Genomic DNA, 12,159 nt, shown 5'->3' with positions numbered 1-12,159 from the left:
ATGTTCAAATTTTATATAGAAAACTATACTCATACAGTACTTTTGATAGGGAAAAGTACTTTCTTTTGATAATAGTTCAAGAAGCTCCAATCAGTGACCACCACGAAGAATGAACATAGAAAACATGCGACTACAACTCTACAAATTGGTCAAACCAAACCCGTAAACAATAGCATTATTGCTACCCTGAGTTCTGTTCTCGATTGCATGGTCAATTTTGTATGTAACAACGCAACATGGAATGATCATTCAAATTTAAAGACGACTACACACTGGCAAAAAGTCCTGATCAAATTTCGTTTTACTATAATTTCCTTCAAAATTTATGTGGACTAATAACAGGGGTTCTTCTTGAACTTAACGTACAGGTGATGAAAAGAAGATCACAACAAAATACACGAAAAAACCAGCTAAAAGAATGCCGGCGTAAATTAAATTCTGAGAAGACTGCAGTGGAAGTTTGTATTCAATGCTACAGCATCTCATTTTCTCCCTTTCAGACGCCAAAATATGTTCCACGTACCTGAAAATAAAATATCGAACAATCAAGAATATAAGAAACTAAAACGAAATTTCCTAATCTAAATGGGATAAAAGTATCATGTCTAACTTACTGCTGAGTGAAAATGGAACTTTGCAGAATATCTGAACTATTCGAGTGCGCTTCTTGCAGGCGATGATCATATAGTAGGGAAGACAGGTCTACGAGTTGTTCCTCAAGGCTCTGTTATTAGTAGGACGTCAGGATAAGCCATTTACAAAATGCTAATACTAGATTTACCAAGTACAGGAAAATAAATTACTTACATCCAAGTATTTTTCTAGTCGATCAACTAACTCATGGGGGAATGGTTCAGGTAAGTTGGTAGTCTTTTTATAGAACTTTTCCAGCCATAGTTCAGTGCTTGTTTTGTTCTTTTTACCCTTCACTGGCTCACCAAGAGGAGTTTTGAGATGTTCAGCAGCAAAAGCTTGGACAGCCTGGGAAAGAGAGGGATATGGATAAATACAGATTAGAACCAAAAAGATAGTGAATGACAACTAACAGTACCTCTGATGTCTCCCTGATCCGGTGAAGGGCTGAATCAACACGTGCATATATTGTGTTCCTCTGCAGGTGATGGTAAATGATGAGAGTTTAGTTCCATATGAGTTACAATCAAATCTACATCATGTAAACTCTTCTTTGATAATTGTAAAGCAGATAAAGAAAGTGCATGACATACCAAGGCGACATCCTTGAGCAATTGACTGACATGGGAAGTGTTAGAGAATGGTCCAAATGGGTGGCAACCTGTTGCCCAGAGCCAATTAACAACAGGCCTTTCATGCACATGAGAAGCCTTTTCATATGGAGCACTCAATCCACCAACTACAGAAGCCAACCCTGCCAATATATGTCGTTGGGATAGCACTGGAATAGCATGCCTTCTCTCTATTTCTGAAACGTAGCTGTCAAACACCAAGAGGAAGCAAAGGTCCATAACCAGATGCATGTAAGGAGAATAAACATCAGAAAACATTTACGGGGAAGAATTGTAAGTTCATCTAATGAAATAATTTTAAAAAAATAAATCTTCCTTTACCACATTTTGTGTTTCTCGTAGATGTAATAGACTTAGAACACCAGTTTTAAGAATGCCTCTGATGAATAGAAAAATACTGGAGAGAGATTGCATGCAAAATCTTTTAGATGCCTAAAGGCTGAATACAGGAGAATACGAGGGAGGAAAGGGAAATAGAATCTTGCTATCTACTTCAAGGAGGAAAGAGATCTAGAATTTTGCTATCTACTTCGCGTATGATTCTCAATTGACATTCCATCTTCATTCGCTCTCTGTGTCATTCCAGTTAGCAGAAAAGTTAGGCTGGTTGGAGAACATAAGCCATCGATCTCCCGTTATGAAATTGAATCAGGTATGAATTTGTTATCAGGGAATTAGGCTTCTATTGACATACTCTGATAAGAATAGTTGCAAAGTCAAAATTGTAAATATTATCAACCGCTATACTTAGCTTGCTAGATTCATAATTTATTTGAGGCCAGGAAGACAGAACCAAAGAAACTACTACTCCTTACATAGGAGAAGTTTCTGCAGCTAAAACATTGCCAACAAAGGAAACTGAAAGCAACCTTGACATGGCAAATTAAAAATTACATGATGGTAGCATAAAGTAGAAAGCCATACTAAAAGACATGAAAACAAACAAGATAAACAAGGCAGTGAAGAATGAGGAAAGACTTTACACTAACCTCAAAGGTATCTTATCATTCTGATGTTGGAGTACAATAACTACATCCTTACTTGTCCAAACAAGACTTTCACCTTCCATCATAAGATGTTCATCCACATCAGCTAAAGATAGAACAAATCTGTAAACAAGGAGGAGATTGTTAGAGCATCAAAATAATGACAATTAAATATGCCTCTCTTGTTCAAAATGGCAGTAATAGGAACAAAAATCTGCTGGAATTTAGGTTTAGACCTTTTAGAGATCTATTCATTCATTGGCTCATTGCAAAAAGAAATTCATTGCAAAACTAGGAGTCTCTTTAATCTTGTTAGGGAATTTATATGTCAGCGGAAAATGTATAGAACTTCTAGGGTAGACAGAGATTCAGTTGTTTTTATTGTTGTTGTTGTTGTTGTTGTTGAACTCATTCATTGCCAAACAAACAGAAGCAACAATTTTAAAATTAATAAGAAAGAATCAGAACAATCAAATAGAAGAGACAGGTGTATCAAAGACAATGTTCTATTCGCATTTTGGGAATATCATCCAATAATTCAGCAATCAAATTGCTATAAGTCAATAATGTAAAAATGGAACAGCAAACAGCAGAAGTTTGTTTTCATTCATCAATCTTACTGATTGACCTAACTAAAAGAGGGCTATAGACATAGTGAATTATGCTAGCCATCCAATATCACATACCAAACCAATGATTAATGCAGAAGCATTTGATGAGCATATCTAATCATTGACTGCCATAGGTAAAAAGGTTCAGCAAGTAAAATACACATACTCTAGAAGATCAAAGACGAGTCTTTTAGCAGAACTAATAATTGGTCACTGAGCAAAGAAAGAAAGCTGCTAATTAGCACTATCGATTTATATAGGGATATTTCTAATGTGTTTATTCAGTATCAGAAGGCAATGTTAAACATCAGAGAGAGAGAGAGAGAGAGGCATCAATAGAGCAAGTTCTGAGCAATCCACAAAGCATGAGGTCAAAAGTTGTTGTGCTCACACTGGGATGACTCTAGTACCATATGTGCGGTGCAGATCTCCTTGTTTTTTCTTTTCTATTGTTCTTTTCTTCTCCTTTTTTCGGCTCTGGCTATAAGTAGCCCATATAGGTTTATGCTTTAGTATGGAATCACTTGTACCATCACTCTCATCCATCCAGTGCTAGAAAAAAGAAAAAGATCAAAAAAATCAGGCATAGATAGAGGTATACGCTTGTGCAACGGATAAATATTGATACAAGCCAAATGGTGTGTTCCGCAGAATATTTACGAGGCAAGGAAATGGAGAAAACAACCTGGCGGAGAAAAAATTTACTTGAGAGTGAAGGGTCAGAAACCTCAAGTAAACCAGCGGCAAGCACATCTGCGGATCGTTCCATCTCCTGCATTTGGCAATTGCATAAAGATACGTGATAAGAAACTCCTAATGACAAATCTGACAGAAATATCAGATGACCAAAACAAATGAATAAATAAACAAAAAATTAATAAAAGCATCAGATAACCAACACAGACAAATCCTTGGAGCTATGAAGAACAAAAAAGATATCAGTAACAGATACACCATTTGCCTACTGAAACTAACTGAAGACCCTTTCTCACATACTCCTAAGGCTTTTCACATCGAACTGCATCTATTATCTCAACTGGCAGGTAACAAGGAAAAGACAAAAGGAAAAATCAGAAACCACCTCTTTAAGGATCGCACCATCAAGATATGTCTTTGTATGAACATGGAAACGTCCATCCTTCTTTGTTTCTTGAAGGGAATGACCACGCATGGCTTTTGAAACAGCTATAGCCAATTTCTCATGGCGATGTAAAGCATGCGAACCTCCAATCATCACTACTTCCTGTTCTTTGTGAAGCATCTTCTTCACCTGAAGGACAAACAACTAAAAGTTCATAATTCATGTATACCTCTGGTTCTGTCTAAATTTTAAGAATTTCTCTTTTTGGGTGGCGTCATTATTAACTTGAGAAAATAGATAAAGGAAAATATAAAAAGATTTCCAGTAAGGGAAATCTTATAGACTAAACAATAATTATTAGAAACTTTTTGCTTCTGTAAATCACATGTTTAAGTCAATATACTTGTCAAAACATGTAAAAGGAAAAACATAAGCAAAGTAAATCGCTTAATTTAATCATCAATAATAGGATTAATACCTCAGCAACCAAGTAGCAGTCCCCCCTCCCCCCTCAACACACACACACTCTTGATAAGTAACAAAGTAGCAGTCTTTAAATTGACATTTCTCTACAGGCAAGGATTGATGTCAAGTATATTAAGAAAGTAAGTATACCTTCTTCATAAAAATCTGAAAGCTTACAAGTGGTTCACTGAAGAAACAAAATTTGAAGTCTCCACAACAATGTTGAAGTGCAAAACATTCTCAACTCAGTTACAAAACATTAAGACATTTCAACCATCCAAGTCGCTGGATACACAGAAAAGCATCACAGGAGCCCAGGATAATGTGGTCCAAGTTTTACCTCAGCTTCTATTGCTCCAACATCAAGACTATAGTTATGCCCACGTGTCATGATATTGAAGCGATTGTGATTTTGAAGGACAATGATAGGGATAAGCAACCTTGTTGTCATATCAGCTGTTTCAAACCTGACGAATACATGAGAAAAACACTAAGATTGTATTCCAAGAAAGAACAAAGTTTATCTATAACTGCTACAAAATGTCAGCACAGAGAAAGCAGGGGACAGAGACAACCATAGTTATACTATATGACAAAATAAACAGATCTAATCCTCACGATGGCATCTTCATAAGTATGCAAAGAAACACATTGATATGTTAAGTGTAACAGAGAGATATTTGCAATTGCTAGTGCCTTTTAGTTTTCTTCCTGTTCTTTAGATGTTATGAGACATAAATTACTAGGGATAAGAGTTCAAGAATCAAATACACGCTTAAACACTAATTTAGTGCCTTCAGAACCAAGAAAACCATCATTAAAAGTAACCAAAACATTTGTTTACCTTGTGTGAAGAAATAAAATGACTTTACCTAACATCCGGAGCTATGACGTGTTCAATGGTGGTTGCAACTAGTGAGGCAAGCTGACCAACAAAAGTTTCATGAGCGGCATGCTCAGTAACTACACCTAACCCTTTGTGAAAAACAACATTCCGCAAACGAGGCAATGATCTAGAACTAACGCTTCCTTCTTCAGTTTCAATCTTTCCATAAGTGCAAGGACCTGCTGAGAGGTCAACCACAACAAACCTGAAAAAATAATGCCAGGAAACTCAAACTTCTGGACAACATGCTAAAGCCAATCGAGCTTTCAATTAATTGATCATTGTGATTATTAAAAATTCAATAGCATACACTATACGGCATCTGAACAAAGTAAGGATTTCTATTAAGGAAAACCAAAAAGGAATGCATGATTTTCCATGACCACTTGACGGTCAAATGAAGAAAGTGAGATTGGCTGCAACTTTTTTTGCAGAGCTATTTCTACTGTTTAACTCTATGTTACAGCAAACCCGTCACCTTTTACCTCCGCTACTTATCTCTGGCCCAAACAGATCATCCTGGCTTTAGGCTTCCATATGTAAGTTAATATAAGGGCTTAAACTTATGAGAAAAGAAAATACAAGCTACAAAGCATGAAGAGGTACATGAAGACACCAACAAGAGAGAAACTAATCGTCAGCCTTGTATGCCACATAATCACAAGACTGTAGCTTTAAACCCACAGCACAGATATTTAAACCTGCAAAATCTATGCAATTCGAAACTTGCATGTGAAAGAAATTGGAGGATTGGGAAAAGGATAAAGATTTGATTAGGACGTAGTGTCAATCATAGGCCAGAAATGGATTAGAATACAAAGGCAGACAAAAGGTGCTACACTGCAATCCAAATAGAGGAAGCACTGTAATTATCGAGTGTAAAGGGCACTTTTTTTAAGGGCACAGTTTGTTATCTTCTCTGTAGAAACTAAAATCACTATTTCTATATCTAGTGTAACACACGAGAAAAACCAACAATACCTGCTAGAGCCAAGCCAGACTTGAGAAGCTCCCCCTCCATTATAACGATAGCGATATATGTAATCTCCTTCTTGTTTTTTCATCTCTTCCTCATTGAGTTGTGTGATTCTGCCATACATTAAACTGTCCAGGTCAATTTCCTTGTTCCCGGGGTCCAATCTTACCTGCAATGAAATTTTCATGGGAACAACAGTCAGTTAATCGACGTCCCTATTCAGCACTAAGAAAGAGAGAACTTAGTGAATAAGGTTGAAGTCTGATGATATTGGTTAGTGTGGAAAAACTGACTTCTGGGTAAGGACGAAAAGCAATCCAAGGCTAGGAAATAAAAAACTTTACAAAATAACAAACTTAAAACAAAAAGTCAACCTGAACACTTAATATCCTTCAGTAATAAAATCAACAGTTCAGAACAATCAAAAATTTGATGGTCAAGTTTGCTAAACAAACCTTATCAAAGTTAACAATAAAGATTACAGTAGGCCAAGGTCTATCCATCTCTTCACCGGACTGTCCCCAACTCTCAAGATCAAATAGATAAGCGTAAAGTTTCTGAAATTCTTGTTCCACTGCAGTTGCCTCAACTTCAAAAAGGGGAACTTCCCTTCCAAAATCAGTCTACAAATCACCAAACAGGGTTGACATCTCATTTCGATTTTCATGAACTAGAAACTTAAATAGGAAAATCTGAAGCAGAATCATTGCAGTTACCTCTCTTGCATTTCCAGCAGGCACCATGGCTGCCTTAAGTGCTTTCTCCAAGGCTATTAGTTCTGGCTGCCCAGCCTGAGGGACAGGTGACACGAGAATCACAACATTAACCATTAAACATTAGCACCAACAATTCTAGTTTCATCTTCTAAACATCTTTCAAAGGACCCAAACATCTATGTTTTTATTTATTTACTTTTTGGGTAAGGGACACCAAACACATAATTTTAATGGCAAGGACTACATCCATTTCCGGAAGAGTATTCCTACTTCATTTGTCTGATGAAGGACAGCTTTTTGCTCATCAGGAACCCCACTCGATGAACATTTAAGTTTGAATAAGTTAAAATCTCCTGCCTTAAAACAAGATTACAATGATGACGACAACAACAACAACAACAACTACCTTTATGCCGCAACCCCAAAGTACCATAAATCACTATTGAGATGAAATTAGATTTGTCTTATTGCCAGGAATAAGCCATAATCCTAATTAAAAATTCCCACTAAATTAGGCCATCTGACTTCTATCTAGTGGTGAAATTTCATATTTATGTTTCACTCAAAAATTCCTCAATATCCTTAGCATCAGAATCTTGTTGCTAAGAACAAAGGAACCCAAGGCGATATTGTCTAACTAATCATTTTGAGGCATAATGATTTGTGAATGAATAATAGAAACATATTCATAGGAACTGCTACTATTTCTCAACAAAAAGAAAAAGAAAAAAGAAACATATTCATAGGAGAGCAATCAACAGTGAGAAAGCAGTAATTGCAACTGTACTGTAGCTCTATGCAAAATTAAAGATTCCCAGCATAAAGAAAAAGAATCAACAACATACCCAGTAAAATCCCACATAAAGAAAAAGAATCACGAACTTGAAAAACCACAATAGCAAAATGGTAGAAGTATATGTCAGAGAAGCAAGGAAGCTCACCGGAAATGCATTATATACAATGTGATGTTCAATATCAAGTGGCTGGCCCGTCTCCAAACATGAGGGCCTATGAGTGGGAAAACTAACTTTCAGAAACTCCTCCAACTTAGGAGAATCTAATGCGTACCTGTAGCCCCCGTCGCCACTAAAACCAACAAGAACTATATTCACTTCAAGAGGGACTTGAAATGGAACCTGTCCAAGACTAACACAATTAGGCATCTGAAACGAGCTTTTTATATGAAGAGAATTTGAAAATGTAAATAGCCTGCATTATGACCTCAAGTTGCCAATATTCCCCAGGTTCTTCGACGGCCTATTATCTATTTCTCTCAGCATTCAAGCCAAATAGGAAATAAGATTATCCGATATGTGAATGAAGAGTAAGATCAATTTATGGGCCTATGCCACAATACTAGAAGCTAAATCGCATTTGTAAAAATTGAAAGTTTCAATGCGTTGGACTTTTGAGTTGACTAATAGCACCAACACAGTAACAGCCTTAACGTGGATTTAGGAGATTCAAAAACAAATTAAAACAAAATTCTAGGCTTCCAGTAGAATTTGATACGAACTTCGAACTAATTTCACTATATTCTCACTCTAGTTTAAGCAGTGAACCAGCAAGGTGATTTTTAAGTAAATTATGCAATAACTGATGGTATTGTCGAAAATAAATATATGTAATTAACGCCAGATTAGATAAAATTTAGATCTACCTCGGCGCGAGAGTAAAGCATTTGACGAACATCCGATCGAACACTGTCTTTAACGTCTTGAAAAGCTCCATGGTGCCACTGTTGGTGACCTGGATCTCTACGATAGGCCTGAGCAGCTGATTCGGACTGAGTCGTGAACAGACTCAGTGCAACTATCACTATGCAAAAACAGCTTGTTATTCGAACCATCTGTAATTTATATTTCTATTTCCTTCTCAAAGGTGTAGTATTAGAAAGCGGTTATGCTGCAACGGTATCGAGCGCACAGAGTTCTGTTCTCCGGCGAGAAGAATCGCGGTCTCCCGGTGGCCGGGAATGTTTGACCTTTTCACTGGAGAAGAAACTGATGGACGGTCACGGAAAATGACATCTGAAGTAAATTCCCCGAATGGCCCTGTTAGGCTGTTACTGCTGTCTGAATCCATTCCAATACGGGCCAGACAGGGCCCCCTCCTCAAGCTTGCGAAAAGTTGCAGAAATATGATATTTTTTAGGGCGGTCTTTAAATATTGACCCTTGTTTGCCTCGTGGTGAATTTGAGGTCAAAAGTTAAAAGTATTATCCATCAAACACTTAAGAAATTTGAAGCTCTATCCACCTCATAAAGCAAATAGAGACAAAAATTTAAGACTATCCACCTTGAGAGTTATTTGTGTACTTTATCCTCAAGCTTGCCTTTCAAGAGGCCCAATATTGGTTGTGAGAGTGTATTCATTCAAGAGAATCAACCTAAGAAAAAATTACATAAATAATCCATAAATAGATACTACTTATCACCAATTAACTATTAAGGCCTATTAAAAATAGTCAGAAAAAGTTACCAATAATATGCAACATTCAAAAAATATATGCTAAAAAGGATTTATTTTTTTCAACAGGAATGGTTTAAAATTGTGAAAAATACATAAATGGGGCAATATGCATGATTTAAAGAAGATTGGAGGTAATTTGGACTGGTTTGAAGCTAAAATTGTGACTAATGATATACGATATTCAACCTAGGCCAAAAAATGGGGTTATTTTTCAATGGCTATGATTAGAATTCATTGAAAACACATAGATAAGGTAATATTAAAAATTTGAGGAATATTGGTGCTGATTTGGACTGGTTTGAAGTCAAAATTTGTTAGTGAAATCTAGTTTAAAAGATTCTTTACAATACATATATCTAACATGTATCTCACACACATGTATATATGGATATATAGAAAAATATAAGGGATACACAATATCTATGGGATATATAAATTATACATATGGGATACACATCTCATCTTCTTCCATGTTCATCTTATACTTTAAATTTGTCTCAACCCACCAAGTTGCCCCAAAATTAAGATTCAAACTCTTTGAAGTGTACCTAATATATTCCAACAACTTTCACTCTAAATAAATTTCAATTTTAGAAAATCAAATTTTTACATTCAAGCTTAAGCGGGCTTTAATGTCTTTCAATGTAATTTGATTGACTTCCTCAGGGGCGAACCTACATGAGATCAAACGGGTTCATATGAGCAAAGGCAAGAAGTTGATCTGGACTCTTTAAAGGCTGATACAACGGAAAGAACATCTGTTAGGGACTATCATCCAAATGAGCGTGATGAGATTAGAAGAGCATACCTTCAAAGAGGTCCTTACCAACCTCGAAATTATAAGTTTCCTAAAAGATATTTTTCCAGTTTAAAGCATCGTTTTATTCTCAAACGGGTTGATAAATATCATGATTGGTTGGAGTATAGCGTGATAGAAGATGCAGCTTATTATTTGTGTTGTTATTTATTTCAAGATGAAAGCATTCATCAAGGTGGATGTGATGTATTTTCGAGTATGGAATTTAAAAGTTGGCACAAAAAGAAAAGATTAGACATGCATATTGGAGGGCTGAGCAGTATTCATAACCAAGCAAAGAAAAAATGTGAAGATCTAATGCAACAAAAACAGTCAATTCAAACTGCATTTGATAGGCAATCCGGTCAAATAAAGCTCGAACAGCGAATTCGTTTATAGGCTTCAATAGAGGTGGTGAGACTCCTTCTGAATCGAGGATTAGCATTTCGTGCACATCATGAAGATGAATCATCATTAAACAAAGGTAACTTTTTTGAAATTCTTAAGTGGTATTGTAACGAGTCGGCCGGTCGTTTGAGAGTTAGAGCCCGGGTCCCCTATTAATGGTTTCCCTCATATCTATTTCTGTTATTGTGCCGGGAGGTTTCGTTTTGGTTTTTGGAGTATTTTGGGACACTTAGTCCCTAAACGGAGGCTTAAGTCTTAGAATTCGGACCGTAGTCGGAACTGTATGAAGATGACTTCAGAATGGAGTTCCATCAATTCCCTTAGCTCTGTTAAGTGATTTTGGACTTAGGGTCGTGTTCAGATTATGTTTTAGAGTTCCATAGCTCATTTAGGCTTGAAATGGCGAAAGTCAAATTTTTGGAGATTTGGACCGGTAGTGGAATTTTTGATATCGGTATCGGATTTTGATTCTGGAAGTTGGAGTAGGTCCAAAATGTTGAATATGACTTGTGTGAAAAATTTAGGATCAATCGGACGTGGTTTGGTTGGTTTCGGCATTGGTTGTTGAATTTAGAAGTTTCAAGTTCTTTAAGTTTGAATTGGAGGGTTATTCGTGATTCTAGCATTGTTTGATGTGATTTGAGGGCTTGAGTAAGTTCGTATGGTGTTTTAGGACTTGTTGCTATATTTTATTGGGGTCCCGGAGACCTCAGGTGTGTGGATGCTCAACTGGTTGAAATTTGGACTTAGGCGATTGTTGAAGTTTCAGACATCTGGTGTTTTCGCACCTGTGATAGGGAGGCCGCATGTGGGGGCTCGCAAATGCAGAGAAGCAAGCGCAAAAGCAGATTTGGGAAGCCCAGGCTAGGATCATAGGTGCGAGGTTAATTCCGCATCTGTGATGCCCGCAGATGTGAGAGAGGATCGCAGAAGCGGTGAAGTACTGCAGGAGCAGACCAGTTTCCGTAGGTGTGCACGTGCAGGTACAACCACCTTATTGTAGAAGCGGTCCCAGGTCCCTTAAATCCCTTCCTCACCTGTGATGAAGAGGTCGCAGGAGCGAAATTGCTGGGCAGAAAAGGGGCAATTTCAAGGGTTTGAATTTATTCTTCAATTTTGGACTTGAGAGCTCGGGAATTGGCGATTCTTCAAGGGATTTTCAGAGAGAGCTTTGGGGTAACTATTCCTAACTCATTTTTTGTTGTATTCCATAAATCCATAGTTGTTTTCTTCATTTAATTATGGAATTTGGGTGAGAAATTAGGGAAAATTTGAGAAAAGTTCTTAGGCCGGATTTTGGGATTTTGGTATCGGATTTGAGTAAATTTTGTATGGTTATACTCGTGAGTGAATGGGTGTTCATAATTTGTGACTTTTACTCGATTCTGAGATGTGGACCCGGGGAGGCTTTTTGGGGGATTTTCCCATTTCTTGCGTTAGCTATGATTCTATTAGTTAGATTAGTTTTTTGTAGTTATATTTATGTTATGTAATTGA

General features: G+C 36.9%; 1 protein-coding gene across 1 annotated transcript; it reads right to left on the bottom strand.

Moving 5' to 3' along the window:
- Positions 1-286: 286 nt before the first annotated feature.
- LOC104216996 (uncharacterized) lies at positions 287-9,068 on the bottom strand. Its single transcript, XM_009767148.2, has 16 exons — positions 8,647-9,068; positions 7,928-8,122; positions 6,987-7,061; positions 6,726-6,893; positions 6,276-6,439; positions 5,281-5,499; positions 4,749-4,875; positions 3,944-4,132; positions 3,548-3,634; positions 3,254-3,414; positions 2,255-2,374; positions 1,227-1,452; positions 1,052-1,111; positions 808-981; positions 615-724; positions 287-523 (listed from the first exon to the last, which is right to left on the bottom strand). The coding sequence occupies exons 1-16, from the start codon at positions 8,833-8,835 to the stop codon at positions 358-360; spliced, it is 2,430 nt and encodes an 809-aa protein (XP_009765450.1). The 5' UTR covers positions 8,836-9,068; the 3' UTR covers positions 287-357.
- Positions 9,069-12,159: the final 3,091 nt, after the last annotated feature.

The sequence above is a fragment of the Nicotiana sylvestris genome, chromosome 9 (assembly GCF_000393655.2).
Source record: "Nicotiana sylvestris chromosome 9, ASM39365v2, whole genome shotgun sequence".
Classification (NCBI taxonomy): Eukaryota; Viridiplantae; Streptophyta; class Magnoliopsida; order Solanales; family Solanaceae; genus Nicotiana; species Nicotiana sylvestris.
This window is presented reverse-complemented; position numbering and strand designations above follow the sequence as displayed.

Bases quoted from the DNA above. Each gene is read 5' to 3' on its own strand.
- LOC104216996 (XM_009767148.2), bottom strand. From the start codon at position 8,835: ATGGTTCGAATAACAAGCTGTTTTTGCATAGTGATAGTTGCACTGAGT. The intron at 3,635-3,943 runs GTGGTTTCTGAT...TGCCAAATGCAG, and splicing joins ATGGTGCGATCCTTAAAGAG to GAGATGGAACGATCCGCAGA. The intron at 1,112-1,226 runs GTATGTCATGCA...CATCACCTGCAG, and splicing joins TGCTCAAGGATGTCGCCTTG to AGGAACACAATATATGCACG.